The sequence below is a fragment of the Sinohyriopsis cumingii genome, chromosome 18 (genome assembly GCF_028554795.1).
Source record: "Sinohyriopsis cumingii isolate HCF-2022 chromosome 18, ASM2855479v2, whole genome shotgun sequence".
Classification (NCBI taxonomy): domain Eukaryota; kingdom Metazoa; phylum Mollusca; class Bivalvia; order Unionida; family Unionidae; genus Sinohyriopsis; species Sinohyriopsis cumingii.
In genome coordinates, this window is record NC_142978.1 from 37,931,423 (window position 1) to 37,952,852 (window position 21,430).

At 36.9% G+C, this 21,430-nt stretch overlaps 1 protein-coding gene and 1 non-coding gene across 6 annotated transcripts in view; both read left to right on the top strand.

Moving 5' to 3' along the window:
* Positions 1–21,430, top strand: part of LOC149776422 (histone deacetylase 5-like) — a 348,169-nt gene that overhangs the window by 26,047 nt on the left and 300,692 nt on the right. For 3 of the 5 annotated variants that reach the window (XM_089940835.1, XM_089940842.1, XM_089940836.1), the window contains exons 2-3: positions 5,290–5,460; positions 7,905–7,967. The exons of 1 other annotated variant lie outside the window; for it this stretch is intronic. In XM_089940835.1, the coding sequence (XP_089796961.1) occupies positions 5,439–5,460; positions 7,905–7,967 (85 nt within the window). In that variant the 5' untranslated portion in view covers positions 5,290–5,438. The remainder of the gene's footprint in view (positions 1–5,289; positions 5,461–7,904; positions 7,968–21,430) is intronic. One more of the 5 variants, XM_089940838.1, reaches the window with a different exon arrangement.
* Positions 7,361–7,433, top strand: Trnav-cac (transfer RNA valine (anticodon CAC)). The gene has a single exon. It is a non-coding gene; the product is annotated as a tRNA-Val (tRNA).

Consider the following 21,430-nt stretch of genomic DNA (forward strand, 5'->3'; position numbering starts at 1 on the left):
GTCTGCGGCATGATGCCCCAGTGCCAGACGTCACTTTAAACTGCCACACTGCAGACATTGTAGCAGTATGACTAGAAAATTGTTAAAGCTACATTAAAAATCTAAATCACATACACACAATGATTATATTCTTAACAATCGTAAGAAAATGAAAGTTTCCATAGACAAAAGCCCATGAATGTTGACTATTTCAATAAGGAATGGGTAATTTTAGGTGGCTAATATACAAGCTAATTTTTCTGAAAATATACTGTTTTTTATAATTTTGTAATGACCTATTTGCTAATTCAAAATTTCATTTTCAGTTAGCAACTCTTTCTTCAGGTACAAATTAGTAGTGTCTGTGTGTGTGATTTAGATTTCGTGATCACTTGTAGAAAATTAAGGCTTTAGCTTCAGTAATTTTATGTACACAAATTCCAAACCCCTCAATACATTTACTTCATACTTTGGATGAATCACTTATGAAGCTAAGACCATTGACATGCTTGCTGAACATTTTTACCTTAGGGTCATAGTCAGATATTTCACAGGAAAATTCTTTTATTTTGGATTTAACGTGCATCATTAGTCCTTTCATTATTTTTGCTTTATGCGTGTTGAAAACATTAGCCAAGTTATTTAAAGTTATATCCCTTTTCATGTTAAAGAACTTTATTCACAAGAGTTATATCCCTTAGTATGCTGGACATAACAGCACAGCTTGCTTAGAGGAATCTCTATACAGGATTTGCTAGTCAGCAACATGCAGAAAATGATATTTATTGGTACTAAATTTTCATGCATCCCCCCAAAATTAATTTCAATAACACTAAAATTGAGGTAATCAACATTAATAGTTTTTATGATTTTCTGATCTGATAATATTTAACTACAAAGCAATATTATAATTAAAACTTTTAAAGTTAAGATCCAGACTAATGTTTACTCATTTAATATAAGAGTTACATATTGTATATCAGATCTGTAAAAAGAAGGTTAGCCATTTTCTTGTGGAGGGTACTGCATTTGTGACGTTTACATTTCCAAATACTGCTTTGTTCCATGTCTTTGTAACTCACTCAACCCGATTGTTATCTGTATGCAGGAGAAAGAGCATGTGTATTGGAAATTGTAAGTGAACTTGTTGCATTTTGGTTGAAAATTATCAGATATGCGGTTTGGAAAAATAAATAAAAATCAGATTTAGAGAGATACTGTTAGCCATTAATATCGTTTAATTCATGTTTCTTATGATCATTAAAAAATAAAATGTCACATGTTGTGAATGACACACGAGACATCTCAATAGTGTCTGGGGACTTATTCTATGTTTTTTTCAGTGGGTTAATTTGGTTTGTGAAATGTGATTCAATATCTTTCATCAAAGGTATCTTCACACTAATAAAACAAATTTAAAAAAACAACAGGCCATATTATTTTATTTGTATATTTTGTTATGTACTTAATTATGACATATTTTTCTGAAATTTTTTCTTTTCTTTTTTTTTGGGTGCTGACATTTGCAAGATTTCAGTTTAAAACTAATATTAATTTTAATACTTATAGTAAACACATTATTTAGTAAATACAGAATTACAAAAGAACTCTGGGGAGTGTAGACTCAGAAATAAAAGTTTACATCGCAGTTATCACAACCAGCAAGATGTGCTGTTATGAGCCAGAAGAGAAAGGGAGGTAAGTCAGTTCATCTCAGAGTGCCTGGATAGAGCCAGTCTTGTGATAATTAAATTTTGTTCTGATTATCTGTATGACCACATCTTTGAAAATTGGTTGAGGAGTTTAGAATTTAATGTTAATTAATTAATACAGTGAAAGTGAGGCCAGATTTCCAGTTTAACAGAAATAAACTTTGTTTTTTGTGTTAAAGATTAGAATTGCCTATTTAAACTAGATAATATGTTAGAGTATATATGTGCCACGTAAGCAAAAAAAATCTTTGAAGTGGGCATAGCCCAACCAGACTAGACTTTGTTTGTACATTTAGATGCACACCAGAAAGTTGCCTAGCCAAACCAAAACATTGATGCACATCATTAGATAGTTACACCTCACCATTGATACTTTTGTACTAACAGCTGCCTTGTTTGGCGCTCAGTACAATGAGGTTTGTGTTAGGACTGGTCAGCTTGGTGCCAGGATAATGTGACCGGGTGGGACATCATGCTACATGTCTGCGGCATGATGCCCCAGTGCTAGACATCACTATAAACTGTCACACTGCAGACATCGTAGCGATATGACTGAAACATTGTTAAAGCTACGTTAAAAATCCAAATCACACACACACACACACACCATTGGTGCTTTTAAACTGTATCTGGTACATAGTTTGTGAAATTGAATTATTCTTGCATTTTTTATCATTTATGGCTACTATTGATAAAAATGTGAAATTATGTTCTGAAAGCAACCTGATTAAAGTCATGTGGAATTGTACACATGCAGTACAGTGCCGTGCAACATATTTGTGCACAGAAGAGTTCTGTTGTTCTTTGCCAGAGTAATTGTGATTGCTGGAGAAATCTCGCTACAGTACATTTTTTAAGTCCCTCATGCACGCATGTATTGCCTGTAATTGCAGCTGCTACCATTCAGAAGAAATATATTCTCAAATTAGCTTTTGAGTGGACCTCACTTACATTCCTGTAAAACCTATAAGTGGCAGATGTATATGGGCATCTGCAGTAATTTCTTTGGAGGGGGAGGGGAAACTATATTCAAAGGATATATTTATATACGGCACATTGGATTCACCCACACTCCCTGCTGACACCATGCTGTTATATGTGCGCAGACAATCCAAAGGATTTCCATGAAGCTAACATTTAAAGAGGATTATTATCTTTTTCTGATGACACAGTTCAGTTGAAACTGCTTTTTTGCCTGATTTATTTGATAACCTCAACCCTGTTAACTCCAAATGCAGACAAAGCAGAATGGGGACATGATATCATCAATAATGAAAGACTCTTGTTGGGTACATGGTTTTCTTACATTATGCGTATATGATGGGTACACCATTCTTCTATTTTAATCAAGTTTTTTTTCTACAATTAGGCAAGCATAGAGAGTCTAATATTGTCCGGAACACTCATTTCTATTTACATAGTGCATGCTGGGTACACCACTCTAATGGAGCCATGGTGATGCAGTGGTTAGCTTGGCAGACTTTTGACAGAAGGTGTCCTGGTTCAAATTGAACCATGAGATCCTACCATTTTATGTCCATAGGCAGGGCACTTTATTCTTTTTGATTCTGCCAGAGATGGCCTGCTTGTGATTCTGTGCTGTAAATCACCAAAACAAACCAAACAACACTATATACCCATTATTCTCCTATTAGAGTCAGCCTTTCTTGTATGAAGACTAATAAGGAAGTACTTCATTTTCAAGAAATAAAAACAGCCCAAAATTACCCGTGTATGCTAAACCAAATCCCATGATGCTTTGGGATCTCTAGTAATTGCCATGAAAAAAAGAAGGTGGTATCATTAGATTAAGGGACTGAATATTTCATGTTTGGGTAGGATAGGGGAGGGTTTGAGATTTTCCTTTGAGCCAGGTTATTTTTTGGTGGGGTTGGCTCTATAATGAGAGCAAGATCATATTTATTTTTTATTGCATACACTTCATTGGCAAATGCACATGATCAAAAGGGGTATGGTTTGGAGAAATTGAGGCACATCACAGAAAACTTAGCATGCCCTGAAACTTTCATGCTTATTTGAGTCCTGGGAGCCCTGCATCATATTGTCATCTTTACTAACAATAGAAAATCCCTTTAATGACTTCTCATAAAAAACTAGACAGAATTTGATGTCTCATTTTGACAGAAAGCATTCTAACATAAATGGCTTTGTAGGTTATACAAATGATGCTGATCCACTGTCAGATATGGCTGCTGTTACTAATATTAGATTTCTTCTCAAAGATAACTTGACAGGATTCAACTAAATTTGGAAGAATGCATTCTTCTTCAAGGTCTTTACAGTTTATGTTGATTTAAAAAAAAAAAATGAAATTGATTTGTGCCTCTAATTGAGCTTAATAAATTATACCTACTAATCATTCTAATATATATAGTGTTTTAAAAAATCAATTTGAACAGAAATTCCCAAAATTGATTTGTGCACCTAATTCAGTTGGTTTAACCCATTAATTGAAGTGCCTAGCACATAATATATTCAGTACATACTAATCAATATAATGTATATAATATTTATTTTAAAAAAACACACAAAGACCTCCCCCAATCCCTACCTACCAGCCCTAATGTTTTAAAAAATGCAATAAGAAACACTCTTGAGAGACCGTAAGTTTTTGGCAAAACATGTTCTACTGTAACAGCTGCCTCACTTAGCACTAGGCATTAATGTGACTGGTGGGACATCATGCTGCTTGTCTGCAGCATGATGCCTTGGTGCTAAATATTGCTATAAACTGTCACACTGCAGACATTGTAGCAGTATGACTGAAATTTTTTAAAGCTATGCTAAAACTCCAAAACACACAAACACACTAACAGCAAAAAAGGGAAAAACTTTAAAGTACTTTAAAAAGATTTCTCAACCAAATTTGATAGCACACTGATATGTGGGTTGTACAAATGATACAGATCAACTGCACATTTTGTGCACTATTACTAAAATTTAAAAAATCTCATAATTTCATTGCCAAAATCCTTAACAGAATTTGACTAAATTTAACAGAAAGCAATCTGGTATGCAGTTGAATGTACAGCTTTATTTCTTTCCAGTAATTTTCATCATTTCTTTTCTTTTTTCTCCTGAACACCATAGTGATTGTTGGTGCAGCCGTAGTTTTTTTCTTCAAATTTCTTTAATTAATTTGCACTGGACCACTGTTCATTTTCTTTTCTGTCACAAATTCTATAAACTATTATCTCAGCCCTACCAAGGTATTGATTCTAGTGATGCATGTATACACATCATGGGTCGGTTGTAAATGATGTGATACATATTGTAATTTGTAATAATAATGAATATGGAATTTTTATTATGGAAGATTAAAATTAAGTCCAGCAGAAAAGTCAATATTTGATTTTTAATTGTATTTTTTCCTATTTGTATTTTTTTTTCTTCCCAGAACTAGATTTGCATTTTGGTATTCAATATAAACACAAAAAGAATAATAATAGTGATGAGGATTAGAGTAGAGGAAAAAACACTGCATCTATTTTTGTGTTTTACTTGTTTTTCTGCAGCAAACGCCTACAGTAATGTACTGTTCCTTCCAAATCTCATTTGATGTATTGATCCATTTCAGACTTGTCCGAGAAATTGGATCAAGTGACAAAGAGAGTTGGATGGCATAGACCAAAAATAGCTTTTTAACAGTACAAGATTTCAAATCCTAGCTACTCTCAGAATGCATCATGTGTTGTCTTAATACACTGTGATTCTAATGCAAGGAAGATGTCATCACATAATTACCATCGTAAGTTGACTTCTTTTTCTGTCTATTAGTGAGCCAAATTTGGATGCTTCACAAGCTGTAATTTTGCTTCAGTATGAGAACAAAATTACCTTACTGGTCTAATTTTATCTTGCTGTTGCTATATTTGTACTGTAATTGGGCATGTAATGATAATTTGTGCAGAAGATCATATGGCAGTATTGACATCAGGACTAGATATATTTTGTACATTTTGCCCCAAAAAATCAGCTTCTTTATATTTCTGTTTAGGTTTTCCTCAGTGACTAGTTTGGGAAAATAAATGCCATGAGGAGTTGTATTTTATTATTCTAAGAATCGATTTATAAAGGAGCATTTTCGAAGGTAACAAAGCAATATTATTGTACAGATGGTGACATTGCAGTGCACTCAGGTAGGTTGTTTTTTAATTATCGTAATCTACTAGATTGTGTGACCTTACCAAATATTGTTCTGCTGATAGAGCTATCATCCTGGCTGTAGTATACATGTAGAGATATTGCTGAAAGTGAATGGTACATAATACTATTATTATGTGTTTTGAAAGAAATTCTGAAAATATCTAGGTTTTTTATATATCCAGTATTATATAATATATTTTGTCTCTGTGTGCATTTGTACATGTTTATTGACCATGAACTTATACAGTGTTAACACATTAACCCCTTGCGACGACTTTACGGGGCAGGAGGTAGTAGCCTACTGCCAAGCTCTGTAGCGTCATGGTCATGCATGATACACTAAAGTGGGTGGTATTATAGAAAGGTAGACAGACGTAGCTCTACAATGATACCAAATAATCTGGAATATCAAGTTGCACTACGAAATACAGATAGAAAAACCTCATTTTTTTTTGGACCCGACTTTTTTTTTACACAAAATTTGCCCGTGGTCGGAATCTGATTTTTTATCTGGATTTTAGACTTTCTGGTCTCAGCTCTAACGCAAATCGGTATGAACTGCAAACAGACAGCTGAGCCTTTGCAAAAAGTAGGATAAGATGGGCATTTGGAATAAAGAGTGGATTCCATACAAAAATAATGGCTCTGTTTAGCAACAAAAAAAGAAAGAAAGAAAAAAAAGAAGTCCAACTTTTACCCTTCTGCTCATGTGCGAGTCAAATAGCCAACAAAAACGATGTTTCTAACACAACTAGGCAGTATGTTATTGAAAGATGACCGGGGATTTGGTGTTTTCAAGTCTATTCAGAAATAGCTTTCAAACTGTGTTTCCTACTCGATTTTCAGGCAAAAATGACAAAAAGCTCCAGGGGTTAATGTGTTAAAACTGGACAAAAGACTTGGGTCAGCGATATTCCTTTGGGTGTAGATTATGTGAATGCTTCGTAATTTTGATCTCTTCCCTTTGAAAGTAGTTGGTTAGGGCTGGATTTTCTTTACATAAATTTCAAATAATTTTGGAGTTGCATTTCACAGATGTATCAGAATGTGCATGTGTGATCATTGTCAACATACATGGCAGGCCTGGATTCGAGTTGTGCCTTTGGACCTCTCCAACCTCTGGAGACTTGTTTACTGGGTCATGACAGAAATTATTAAGATCAACATGCTGTAGCCATATATGCACTTAATGCATATGAAACAAGAAATTTATACAGGTTTTATCTCTACCCTCTCTCTCCAAGTCCCATAACCAGGCATACACTTATGCTGTACATGAAAAGCAAAATTTTTTATATGTAGTTATTATTTATCACAAGGTCCCATCTTACTCAGGTTGGCTCAGCTCCAGGGTTATAGCTTAGAAATAATTTTGATGCCTTCTCGCTTAGCATTTTTACACTCATTGAGTATGAAGATCTGAATTAAAAAATGATACCAAAATTGGTCTCTAGGTCTGTTCTTTGGAACAGAAACTTAAGGGAGCTACAGTAGCTCAGACTGCTCTGGTGGCCTAGTGGTTAGAGCATCTGCCTCACATGCAGAAGGTTGTGGGTTCGATCCCCAGCTGAGGCATACCAAAGACTTATAAAAATGGTACTAACAGCTGCCTCGCTTGGCACTCAGCATTAAGAGGTTAGTGTTAGGACTGGTCTGCTGCATGATGCCCCAGTGCTAGACATCACTATAAACTACCACATTGCAGACATCGTAGCGATATGACTGAGAAATTATTAAAGCTATGTTAAAAATCCAAATCACACACACACACATTACATAGCTCAGTTGATAGAGCATTGGACTCTTAATCCAGTGGTTGTGGGTTCACTACCTACCCGGACCAGTCTGGTTCAGAACACACTTTGCTCCCATATCCTTGGCATGATATAGCTAATACTGTGTTAAAAATGCAGTTGACCCCCCCCCCCCACAAACAGAAACCTGACTCTAGCAACATAGGTTTTGAGGGAGGGTGAGTGAAATAATATAGTAAGCCTGGGGATATTTTGTTTGTAGAAGTGCTGTAGTTTTTCTTCTTTGTTGTAGCTGGTGTTGGAAAGAAGCTAGATTTTAAAGGTAGTGTTGACTCTGGTTTCCAAGAACCTATTGGTAAGTGACAGATTTTAAAAATACTCTAACAAAATAAGTATAGAACTTATTTTTTAATTTTATGTGGTTAATGAGTTGACGGAAAGTCACATAGACATGGGGTTTTCATAAAAAGACTAATTGTGATAGCTAGTTGGTAATTATTGCCAGTTTGTCCTAAATGTAAATAAATGGTGCTGAGCTTACAGCCAATGTGACTCCCATTAAAGCTGTACTGATGTCACTTTTTGCCGATTATGCCGATATCGCGTATAGCCGATTATTAAAATTGCTGATACCAATTATGAGACCGATTATTTCATTATTATTTGGTTTATAACAATGACTAGTTTAGAAACATAAACCTATTAGTTTAAAGGTATTTTGTCGTGTGAGTTATAACAAGGTTGTTTATGCGGCAAGTGAATTTGAACTTCTATACAAAAACAGAAACCAGATAAGAAGTACATTGCAATCTATAGAAAACAATGATTACACAAACATAAAACTTGAAAAACTTTAAAACTAACACTGATAAAACTGATGGTTTGCCAATTCAAGATATAAATGAATGAAAATGTATTAAGCTAGTCTTTTATCTTACGTTCAGTGATGCAGGTCGCCATTACTAGATTTCAATAAATGACTAAAAAATGTTAATAATAATAGCCCAGTAATAATTAAAATTAATAATATGCATGCTTTAAGACTAAAGATAGATGTCACTGTACGCTGGCTGTAGCTAATAATGAAAGAATAGATGAGGTAGGTTGTATTTAAGCAACAGTAACATTTCTCCCTCCCCACGTAACGATCCCAAAAAATCTGGCCTGTGCCACTAAACAGCTGCTCACTCAGAACGATAGAAGCTGGTGCAGACAAATACCGTCTAGCTAATTTGGCCAAGTAGGGGAACTGAAACCTGTGAGTGATTCACCAGCTGTATATGCTCATGGCAACAGAGGGCTGGCCAGATACAATTCAAGCATCACGTCAATGGCGTCATCCAAGTGGGTTGTTTCATTGACAGTATGGATTGGTTCATCACAGGCCACAGAAAACAAACCCCAGAGATGCGACACTGATGGTCCATTGGCGTTTGTTTCAGTTTCAGTTTTTCTTTTTTTGGGTCTAGGGTTCCTCCTGCTTGTCAGCTAATGCAACTATGATGCATTCAGCTCTAAGCCATTTTCTGGATCTGGTCACAAGTAATTCTTCGCTGAATAGGCAATGTTTGAACCGTGGATCCAAGATGGTGGCCAAGACAAGCTTCTTGTTGCTGGCAACATCAGTAAAGTGTGTTTAGTGACGTCAACATATTATGGTGCATTGTCCGAGTACATTGACTTGCTTCATGCTCTCAGGCCTGCAACATTCGAAGCATTTTCAGCATAGGAAGAATGATGGATACTGATGTTTGGCTACCACTTACTTCCTTGGCAATGTTGGCGAATGGGCCTAACGTGTCCACAATTGTGTTAATCAAGACAAACTGTTGAGCTGTTAGGCTAAGCAGGTCATAGAGAGTAGCGCAAGCCCCCAGGACTTGTTTTTGTTCATGTAAAGAAACCAACATATTGCATGTAGAATTCCAGTGTGTCTGGACATCCAGGATGAGTTTCTTATGGGCAACGCCAAATTTTTCTTGCTGCTCTTTGAGCTTCTGTTGAGTCAGGATGGAGTGCTGAAACTTGCGGACCATGGGTCGCGAAATTGCCAAAACATCTTTGACAGCTCATTGCAACATAATGCTGTCACTGACAACAAGCTGCAGCATGTGTGCAAAACAGCTAATGCTGTCGATTTCAGCCAGATGCATTGCTTTAACCATGTTTGCACATCTGTCATGCAGAAGAACATGGATCAGAGTTTTGGAAAGTTGTATTCCTCGCATAATTTGTCCAGTTTGCTTGTCAAATATTCTCCTCTGTGTGATTCACTGAGATGCATTGCTGCTAAAAATTACATGTTTCCGCTGAAAGTTTTCGCCAGCCAGTGTGCCGTAAGAGTCAGCAAGGCTACGCCGATGGATGGGTCTGACCACGCATCAGAGGTCAAACTAAGGTCAGAATGGGCAGAAACTAAATCACGCACCTTGCTTTGTATCACCTTATGCATGTCAGGTATCAAAGATGTGGAAAAGTACTTCCATCTTTTAATTTTATAGCGTGGTTCTGCCTTGGCAATCAGACGTCAAAATCCAATGTCTTCAACAATGGAACATGGTTGCACATCTACTGCCATGAGCTCTGCAATAGCTTTGTGCCAGTTAATAGCTTTCGGGTCGCCAAATGCAAATGGCTGCTTCCGGTTCAGCATGGCATCAATAGTCAGAGTACGAGGAGTTGCTGCAGCTACTGAGGTTAACTGCTCAGCATCCTTTTCTTTTTTATCTGCCAGAAACGGCCATGTTTGATGATGTGCATGCAGCACAAGTGCTGGACAAGATTTGATTTAAAGATTTTAGAGTCCTTTCCAGCTCTGGAAATGCATGCTTTGCAAAGTGTAGAGTTTGCCTTGGACTCGTAAACTGCATTTACTTTCAATTAATTCCAGACTAAACTTTAGTGTTTCGATTTCGTAATTATGCATAATCTTGGTAGTAAATTTAATAGTGTACAATTGCTAGTTAATATTAATAATCCAATCGATTTGCTCTCTTGAATCAATGCTTTAAATCAAGTAAGATGCTACTTAGTTGTCCACGTGGCTGGATGGATGCATGCACCATGCTGCGAGTTGCGTGCTGAAGCAGCTCAGCAGCTGGGGTATCCAGGGGTAATGTTGCTCGCATAACAATATCAGTGCTGCATAATATTTGTATGTCAGTGTTCAGCTGCTTCAGCGTCTAACCCCTATTCATTGATTAGCAGCATTGCAGTACTGGCTAAAGAACAGATTAACTATAATGAGTCCTAGTTTCGTAGTAGTTGGTAATTTTGCTGGCTATCTAATCTGCTAAGCTATCTGCTAATGTTTATGCTGGAAGTTCAACAGCCACATGAGGCCTCATTGGCTGGTTGGTTGCTGTTGTTGTTGTTGTTGTGGGTTTCAACGCCATTTTTCAGCAAACAATAGGCTATATATGGCGACCAGTATATAATGGTGGAGGAAGAACCTATGAAAAGCCCGGAAAGAACCACCGACCCACAAGTACCCACATTGGCCGAATCCAAGACTTGAACCCAAGCAGACAGAGGTGAGATGGCAGTGATCGATAACAGAGAGCACTTTAGACCACTCGGGGGCTGGTTGGCTTCAGTGATTGGGATGAGTGCATGAATGGTATTGATAATTTGTTGTGTGCATACAAAAAGCGGTAGTTTACAGCAAGTGTATTAAAAAGTACTTACTTTTAAGAACATATTGTCTTTCAGTTAACCCCCAAAACAAATGTTTATTCCTTAATTTCCACTATTTAATTCTGATTTAAAATTCAAGCCATGTCAAGATGAATGTTATGATTGAATTTATATTTTGGAAATTTGTTTACATCGGCACCGATTATTTCTGCCGATACCGATTATACTGATCGTTCTAATAATCGGCCCGATTATAAGTATGGCCAACTAATTGGTACAGCTTTAACTCCCATAGTGACTAATTCTGTTGCTGAAGAATATTAGAGATTGTTTTAAGACTCAGCAGTTAAAAGGAAGACATGGCTTTTCTGGAGTTCCTGGAGATTCTTTTTCGACACTACAGCCTATGTCCCTTTGAAGGACTCTCATCACTATTGTAGTCGTAGCAGTAGTAGTAATAAAATAGCTGTTCATAATGTTGTTGTGATTGTTGTAATTGTTTTTCTGAACGTGTGATGACTAAGATTTAATTGATGAAAAGTGCATTTCATAAGTGCATAAAGTGAAGTCATTTCTCTTTATCTGTCAATCCAGATAAGAAAAGGAACAATGTTTAGCTCTACTGGTCATAGGCCAGGACAGGTTATGGTATGTCATGTTGTTGCTGATCTTTATGTCCAGTAACAAGATGATGTTGTGTTGTCGCTGATCTTTATGTCCAGTAACAAGATGATGTCATGTTGTCACTGATCTTTATGTCCAGTAACACAAGATTGTTGTTGCTAAAATTCCTGATCTGTTTTGGAAGATTGCCATGAAACAGTAAAGAAAGTTGGCCATCTTGAAATGGCACTTTCACTAAAAGACAATTTAATATGTCTAGCTGGTCCTAAATGAAAATGATGCCCAGCTGACATCCAATATGGTGGTTACAGTAGACATCATGCAACTCTTTCTATTCATCCAGATCAAATATACATTGGGTTTTAAGTTAAAGACTTAGGTTTGGTTTGCTTTTATGGGGTTTAATGCTATTTTTAGCAAATGATAGTCTTTACATGATGGCTACTATATTGGTGGGAGAAGAACTCAGGAAAATCCAATTATCCACTGGAAGGTACTGGCAAACTTCCTCACAAACCCATATTGGTTGCTCCGAGACTTGAACTCACATGGAAAGAGGTGAGATGCATGAGTGATCTGTAAAGGCAAGTGCTTCTTGGCCACCTGGAGCCCAAACTAAAAGATCTCTAAATATAAATCTAGTGAATATTGTCCTTGATACCAGGGTCACATCAGACTTTATTGCACTCAATTAAGGCATCCTTCAGCTGTACTCCAAAACCTGATTTGATAAAACATTCATTCTTGCATGATGTGGCTGGATTTAACTTCCTTGCTAAGTGCAATATCATGACATAAACTGCATTTAAACAGGAATTGCAGATGGTGCATAAATAATGAAAATTGTGTTTAAACGTTATTGTTGGAAGTATGTAATTTACACTAATGAGCAACTATAATATATTAACAGACCTTCCAGTATTCTGCTGGAGAATCCATTTACCCAGCTGCGTGTGAATATTTACCTTTAGTTGGGTATTATTTTAGTCGGGTGGTCCGACAGCAACCCTGTACGATGCCTTTATAGTTTGTACTATATAAAATGCAATTTCAACTCGTGATAACTTTAAATAGTCCTCTTCTACATGCTTGTCTTTAAAAGTCCTTTGTCCAACATCATAATTTTTATATGCCTAATGTAGGATGAATTGTTACATCAAATCATGTTTGGACATATCCATCAGTCTATATGCTTTGTCTTTGTTTGCATAGTAACTTTAGTTCAGTATCATAGACCATGACCAAACTTTGTGGACTCTGTGTATTTGGGTAAAGAAGATGCCATTTAATGTTGGGTTTCAGAAGGTAATGTATCATGGTCACTGCAACTGAAAGTAGTTTCCAGATAGAGAAAGAAATCTTTTGATTTAGGGGGTCTAACAAAATGGCGACTGTGGCCATCTTGAAAATCATGTTATTGTTCCTTATCCTGAATGAATGGTCATATCAGTAAAATGACTTCTTATAATATCTGGTTGGTCCTAAATGGAAAGGTACTGTTCGGACATCCAGTATGCCTGCCACAATGAGCATCTGGAAAATCTTGTTATCACTACTTCTTCTAGACAGCTGTTGACATTATGCTTTCACCAAAATACTTTTTTTTTTAATGATGTATGGTTGATCCTATATGGAAATGGTGCCAATCAAATAACCAATATGGCAGCCATTGTAAAAATCTTGTTACAGTTACTCCTTCAAAATGAAAACTCGTAACAGTATTGGGTTTGAACTGTTTCCACCAAAAGACTTATTATAATGTCATTTGTTGGTCCTAAATGAAAAATGTGCCAATCTGAAACCTAGTATGCCCAACAATGCAGCTAATTTGAAAATCTCGCTATTGCCGACAAATATTAGAGATGGTTTCAACACTCAGTAGTTATAAGGAAGAAATGGTATTATCTTGAAATTCCTGGAAATTCTTATCTGGCCATTAGAGCATTCAGTATCTTCATGGAACTACTGTTGTTGAGGTTGGTACCTTTTTCTGGTACAAGTTTCAAAAGATGAAATTACATGTACTGTGACCCATCCATAAAGTTCATTCTGTTGATCATACCTTACTTTGCTAGTGGCTTTATGGACAAGGTGGGCATACAGTGTACTATTCGTGGTGTTCTTATTTGTCAGAGAGCATAATGTCAGAGTTATCAGATTTTACAAGAATTCAACATGAACATTTTTTTAAGATTCAAAGTTTTGTATTTTATCATGTGATGATTACAGCTTCAAATCTTGTGTGCACAGACATCGATTATTTTGCTCCATTGGTTGAAGTTTTTGTAAGTGCCCAGGGCCAAAATTGGGTGCATGGTCAATGTGCACATTCACATAAGTCAAACCCTGTTTATCCACTTGCAAGTAAAAATAATTTTTTCACTTCCTGTGATGCAAGAGTACACTTGACACCATTAGTTCCTTAAATCATATGGACTTTGAAACAACTTTGAACTTAGTCCTAAAGAAAGTCAAGTGCTGTCAAGAAGGTTTTAGTAGGTATTCGCTCAAGAGTAAAAAGATTTTATTTTTTTTAAGTTGTCAGAGGAGTTTGACGTTTTGCATACAGTACCATCAGTACTCGTTTATAAGACAAGTCCAGCTGCAGACTGCATAGACCCAGTGCTTCCGTCGCATAATGCGCTGGCAGATCTGGGTTTGTCCAGTTTGTTGGGAGTAATCAGTTGAACAAACAACATAGACCCAGTGCTTCCGTCGCATAATGCGCTGGCAGATCTGGGTCTGTCCAGTTTGTTAGGAGTAATCAGTTGAACAAACAACATAGACCCAGTGCTTCCGTCGCATAATGAGCCAGCAGATCTGGGTCTGTCCAGTTGGGTCTGTCCAGTTTGTTGTGAATAATCAGTTGAACAAACAGCATAGATCCAGTGCTTCCATTGCATAATGAACCAGCAGATCTGGGTCTGTCCAGTTTGTTGGGAGTAATCAGTTGAACAAACAACATAGACCCAGTGCTTCCGTCGCATAATGAGCCAGCAGATCTGGGTCTGTCCAGTTGGGTCTGTCCAGTTTGTTGTGAATAATCAGTTGAACAAACAGCATAGATCCAGTGCTTCCATTGCATAATGAACCAGCAGATCTGGGTCTGTCCGGTTTGTTGGGAGTAATCAGGAGAACAAACAACATAGACCCATTGCTTCTGTCGCATAATGAGCCAGCAGATCTGGGTCTGTCCAGTTTGTTGGGAGTAATCAGTTGAACAAACACCATAGACCTGATCTGCTGGCACATTATGCTATGTCAGATCAGGATCTTTTATTGTTTGCAGTTTGACTTGACTTACAAGTGAATATATAAGGTACATGTATATGGAAATACACTTTGAAATTTTGTACATTATCTCTGACTTGTGAAGCTGTTTTAATGGCCCAGAGTGGAAGCAGTGTTTTCAGTACAAGGAGCACATGTCTGAATACAGTATTTACAACTGTGCTTTAGTACTGATAATGTGATACTCTCTGTCTGTTCATCTGTTACATTTCCTTCTGGTTAAAATTTAATTAACTTTGTGGTAATGTTGTGTTTGGGGTAACCATCTGGATAGGGTGGGGAGGTTTGGGTTGTGGGGGTCATCCTTGGCTCCTACACCAAGTATCCATAGGAAAAGGTTAAAAAAAAGTTGGGTGTTTAAAAATGTCATATTTAGTGACAGTTTCTAATGATTTCTGATGATTGCTGTTGCTCCAATCCAGGGGTCTCAAACTCAAACCAACTAGAGGGCTGCATGATGGCATTATTTGATGGCCCAAGTGTCACACCACCTTTGTTATCTCTCATGACACCTTGCGACAAATAATTTTGTGGACCACAGGATACGGCTTGTGTTTTGTTGAGGTTACAGATTATGCAAGTTTTTATGGGAAACTTTGTTATGAAATTTAGGACAGAGCTCAGATAAAAGCTGAACTTGTAATAAATCATAGTGCAATTTAAAAAGGCTACTTGAATACACAAAATAATCATATAAAGGCTACTTGAATACACAAAATAATCATATAAAGGCTACTTGAATACACAAAATAATCATATAAAGGCTACTTGAATACACAAAATAATCATATAAAGGCTACTTGAATACACAAAATAATCATATAAAGGCTACTTGAATGCACAAAAGAAACATATAAAGGCTACTTGAATACACAAAAAACATAAAAGCTACTTGAATACACCAAAAGCATATAGAGCAGGGGTCGTCAACCTACAGCCCACATGCCACAAGGTGGCACATCAAGAGGTTTTGTGTGGCACGTGAAGGGCAGCCAAAAATTTCGATTTTAAGTGTTACTGGTGGCACGTCCTCATTCATTTTGTAATGAATCCGGGAAAAAGTGGCATGCTATGTTAAATAGATTGCCAACCCCTGATGTAGAGGCAACTTTGATACTCAAAAACATTGCATACAAGTACCCTGATTTATGGAGGTATGAATAGAATCTTGTGTGTGGGGTTGCTACATAGAACAAGTTACTATACCAGGACAAGCAATTATGGGATTCATATGAATTTCTGAACATTTTGCTGAAAAATCAACCAAAAATGCACAAAATAAGTACACTGTATTTCCTGCCATACCGTTTTCCCTTAGTGAAATCTATCCTGTTCTGATTGAAGGGGTAATTTCCCTTAGAAATGTTTAGTTCCAGAATAGATAATGTAAAATGAATAGTAAAGTACTATAGACAACAACAAAAAACTTTGTGACATCTTTTAGATTCCAAGTGAGAAACAGTCAAGTATGGCATTTAGTATGGAATTTAGTGATACAAAAGCTGTGGACGGTATGCCTTATTTTCAAAGTTGGAAATGCAAAACTTCAGTATTTAACAGGGATTGAAATTAGTGTGTGATGTATGTGATTTGGATTTTTAACATAGGTTTAACAATTTTTCAGTTATATCGCTATGATTTCTGCAGTGTGACAGTTCATAACAACTGGATGTTTGTTCAACTGGATTGGCGATTTCCTCACAGGCCGGAAAATTACCACAAGAACAGGCAACACCCATTCAGAAGAATTTTCACTTGAAAATGGAACACCGCAAGGCAGTTTAATAAGTCCCCTACTATTTAACCTAATGGTAAATGACCTTGACCTCAATGCAGCCTCCGCAAAAAATAACCTTGTCACAATTTGCAGATGATAGTGGCATATGGAGGAATGGAAATCCTGCCAATAACACAGTAGTTAAAGAAATCCAGCAGAGCCTAGACAACATAGGGAGATGGGCGGACAAATGGGGTTTCAAAATATCTCATGAAAAAACTGTGGCAATCATATTCACCCCCAAAACGAAATAACAACCTAGTCTATCCAAACTTCTATATACAAAATCAATTAATCAAATACGTAACAGTACAGTGTAGTAAAATTCCTAGGAATGTTCTTTGACAACCACCTCACATGGAAACAGCACATTGAACAACTCACCCAGAATTGTAACAAAGATCTCAATTTACTCAGGAACATCACAGGGATTGACTGGGGATCCAACCAGGAAACCCTCCTCATGATATATAAAACCCTAATTAGATCAAAACTGGATTACGGTTGCCAAGCATATAACTCGGCTAAGCAACCTGTACTACAAAAACTTGACACTATCCAGAGAAAAGCCTTACTATTATGCACAGGAACACTTCCCTCAAGATCATTAGAAGAACTACAAACACTAACAGGAGAACTACCCTTAAAATTACGGAGGCAAGAACTGCTCCTCCGATACTCCATTCGATTAGATACCCACCCAGACAACCATCCCACCAAAATAGCTATAAATAAGTGTAAAGCTGTCTTCAAACACAAAATCATACCCACCACACCAAGTGGCAAAGTAATCCTAGAACTAAGAGAAAAGATACCTCTACTAAAAAAACAGGTAACAAACAATACAGACCAGAACAAATCACCATGGTTACAAAAAACACCAAGGATTAACATTGAAGCTACCAAATCAGGCAATAAAGAAGGACAAGAAAACTTACTAAAACCTGTACTGGTAAACGAAATCAACCAAAAATACCCGGACTATGTTAAAATATATACCGATGGATCAAAAACAAACAACCCACCAAGAACAGCAGCAGCAATAGTCATCCCTGAATTCAATATACAAACGGGATCCATATTACCTGACTATTGCTCCATTTACACTACAATGGATCAAAGGCAACCAAATACCTAAAGCAGTCATTATAAGCGATTCCCTAAGTGTTATCAAATCGATCCAAAATCACAATACACACTCTAGGGAACAATTCCTCAACAGAGCATGCCAATTAATCGATGATATCACCACAGCACATCATTTAGTCGAGCTCGTGTGGATACCGTCGCACATTGGAATCTCTGGCAACGAAACAGCAGACAAAGTTGCACAAACCAAACTAGGAGATCAAAACTGTACCAAGCTTAACTATAGCTCTACAGAAGCACTAAGCTTTGCACAAACATATATAGACCAACCATGGCAAGATTTTTTGAACTCCTCCACAAAAGGTAAAAAGCACCATGAAACCCCCAAAAACGTAGATAGGAACATACAGCTACCTTAAAGGGTACCTATTTAGAACAGAAAACCATAAACAGGATAATAACTGGAAAAACTAAACTAGCAAGCAGTTTTGGAAGGTTTATAGGACCCAAACCAGCAACCATTAACTGCTTTAACTGCCACACCACCGAAGATCTACACCACGTATTCAATATATGCCCAAAATAGCAACCCGCTCGGAAAATATTTATCAAAAACCAAAAAGAGATTGGATCACCACACACATACCCAGAGTTACTTATGGACTTTAATAAAAATAAACAATCAGCATATAAAAATATAAATAAATTCATAGACTCAGTGGGACTTAGGAACAAAATATAATTACTATCCCCACAAAACCAAAAGACCCAGTAACTAGCTAAATAAATTTAGAAGCCACCACATAAAAACCCATAACACATCATTCAGTTTTATAAAAGTAATAATAAATAATTCACTTACGAAGAACCTACAAAAAACTAAGGAAACCACAAAATCGGATGTCCTAGATGTCCTTAACGCTCCGAGTAATCAGCTAGGACTCAGGTCCTAGATGTCCTTAACGAACCGTGTAATCGGCTAGGACTCCGGTCTCTTACTAAATAAAGTATAAATAACATTCAATCTCTAAAAACATTAATAAATAAATAACTTAAAGAGGCAATATCTAAAAACTTATAAATAATATAACATAGGAAGCACACTAAACACCTCGACTAGTAATACCATAATAACCTTGAAAATCTCTCTTCATACATGATTTCTACTAACAACCTCTATAAACAGCATAGAACACACACACCCTTTTTAGAACATTTTGAAAGGAAAAAAAGAAAAAAAAATAGAAAAAAAAAATTTGAAAAAAAAAATCGCAAGAAACACCAGGCAAATGCAACAAGAAGCCAGCGATGTAAAGCAAGCAGGACCGTTCCTGAGCTCTCCTTCCCACTACTCACAGCCAACCATTCAGCTGTAAGGGACCTTTATGGACCCACAGATTGAGGCCAAACTATCAGGGTTCCTTGAATCCATAAAAGCCTGGGGGAGATGGCACCATTCCCTTCCCCAGGAACAACTATCAGGCTGCGGTGCAGTCAGAAAAAAGTGGCACATGCACAATTGTGCGCATGCCACTATAATTAAACTGAACAACAACAAAAATGTCTAGCACTGGGGCATCATGCAGCAGACATGTAGCATGATGTCCCACCCAGTCACATTATCCTGACACCAGGCCCACAAGTCCTAACACTAACCTCTTAATGCTGAGCACCAAGCGAGGCAGCTGTTAGGACCAGTTTTGTAAGTCTTTGGTATGACTCAACCGGGGATCGAACCCATGACCTCCTGCATCCGAGGCAGATGCTTTAACCACTAGGCCACCGAAGTGGTCAGGCCTGAAATTAGGAAAAATGTTTAGCTGGCAAACAGCACCAGTAGATGTCAAATTAACTGATCCTTCTGTTCATTCAATTGCTCAACAGAAATGATTGTTTCAGTTTTATTTTAAACAGCAAGGAAAACTACTGTGACAGTAGCAAGTCACATACTGATAGTACTGGTATATTGTTGAAATTTAAAATCAGTTGTTTGTTGTGTAGTCATTAATTTCAAGATGAATTGCATATATTTTGCACATTATACATTTTCCAGGACTGAACAATACCCATCAGTTTAAATCAGTACATCATTTTGGGTATAATTTCCTAGCCTTCTTTTTCTTTCATATTTCTGTGAACTTTCAAGTTTTTCTTCATTTGTTGTTCGTTTGTTGCTCCAGGGGAGCATAACCAAACAAAAAAGATTCCATTTTAATAGCATTAATACATAATATGCTACTATTGCTGCCTTTTACCAAGGATGTCAGGTCCCCAGTCAAAGCTAATTATTTACTCCTGAGTTAGTAATTGGAGGGCCAGAAAAAAAATTAAACATGATCCCAGTCTGATTCTTGTGTGGTATCCAAAATTAGGAGAACCTTCCTTACTTGACTTGGACTATTTAAAACTCGGCAAAATTTGCCTTAATTGTTTACATAAGACCTATTGTGTGCCAAATATTTTTTTTAGTGTTTGAGTTACTTTCTTCGCAGTTCTTGGTTTATTTGTTTGTTTCTTTGCCTCTTTTCATTAATTTTTAATGGTTCTCTACCTTGTTTTTGTGAAGTTTTGCTTCAATAATTGTGTACTAATTCTTAGGACAAGTGTTCGGGTAGTATCACCTTACCATTGTTAGTTCCAGTTAGTTTGTTTTGTGATTTTTTTCTGCTTCAGATTATTGTTATGTTGCAAGTTGTGTGTGTAAGCACAGTCATAACATGGCCCCATGAGAGACTCAGCCCCACTTGTTTTTTGTGTACTAAGTATACATAACTCAAATCTAAGTCATCTGAATATTTGCAGATGTTCATCTGTCTGTGTAAAGTTACATCTGGTCTGCTTTAGATCTCGGGCCTAAAAGTCTGGTTCTGAAACCATCATTTTTCAAAGTAAAAATAACTGGGTGTAAAAATTGTTTTTTTCTTCTATTGTATTGTTTAACATGAGTAGAGAGTCTACATTATTTAGTATCATTGCAGAATTACATCTTTCTCCTTTCTGTTGTACCACCTACTTTGGTGTATCATAAGTCATGATGCATAAATATCACATACAGTTTTAGTGAGTTAATTCAATCATTCTTATCTATTTACCAGCTTGACTGGGGACCCCTAGTGGCCGAGTGGTCTAAAGCACTCAACCATTATGTATAGATCACTGCCATCTCACCTCTGTCTGAATGGGTTCAAGTCTCAGGCTCAGCCAGCGTGGGTATGTGAGAAAGCAAGTAGTTTCTTGTGGGTCGGTGGCTCTTTCTGGAGTTTTCACCGGGTTCTTCCTCCACCATTTATACTGGCTGCCATGTATAGCCTATCACGTGCTGAAAAAAGGCATCACACCTAATAACAACAACAACAACTACCACCAGCTTGACAGAGGGCCAAGGGTGGTGTGATACGTGC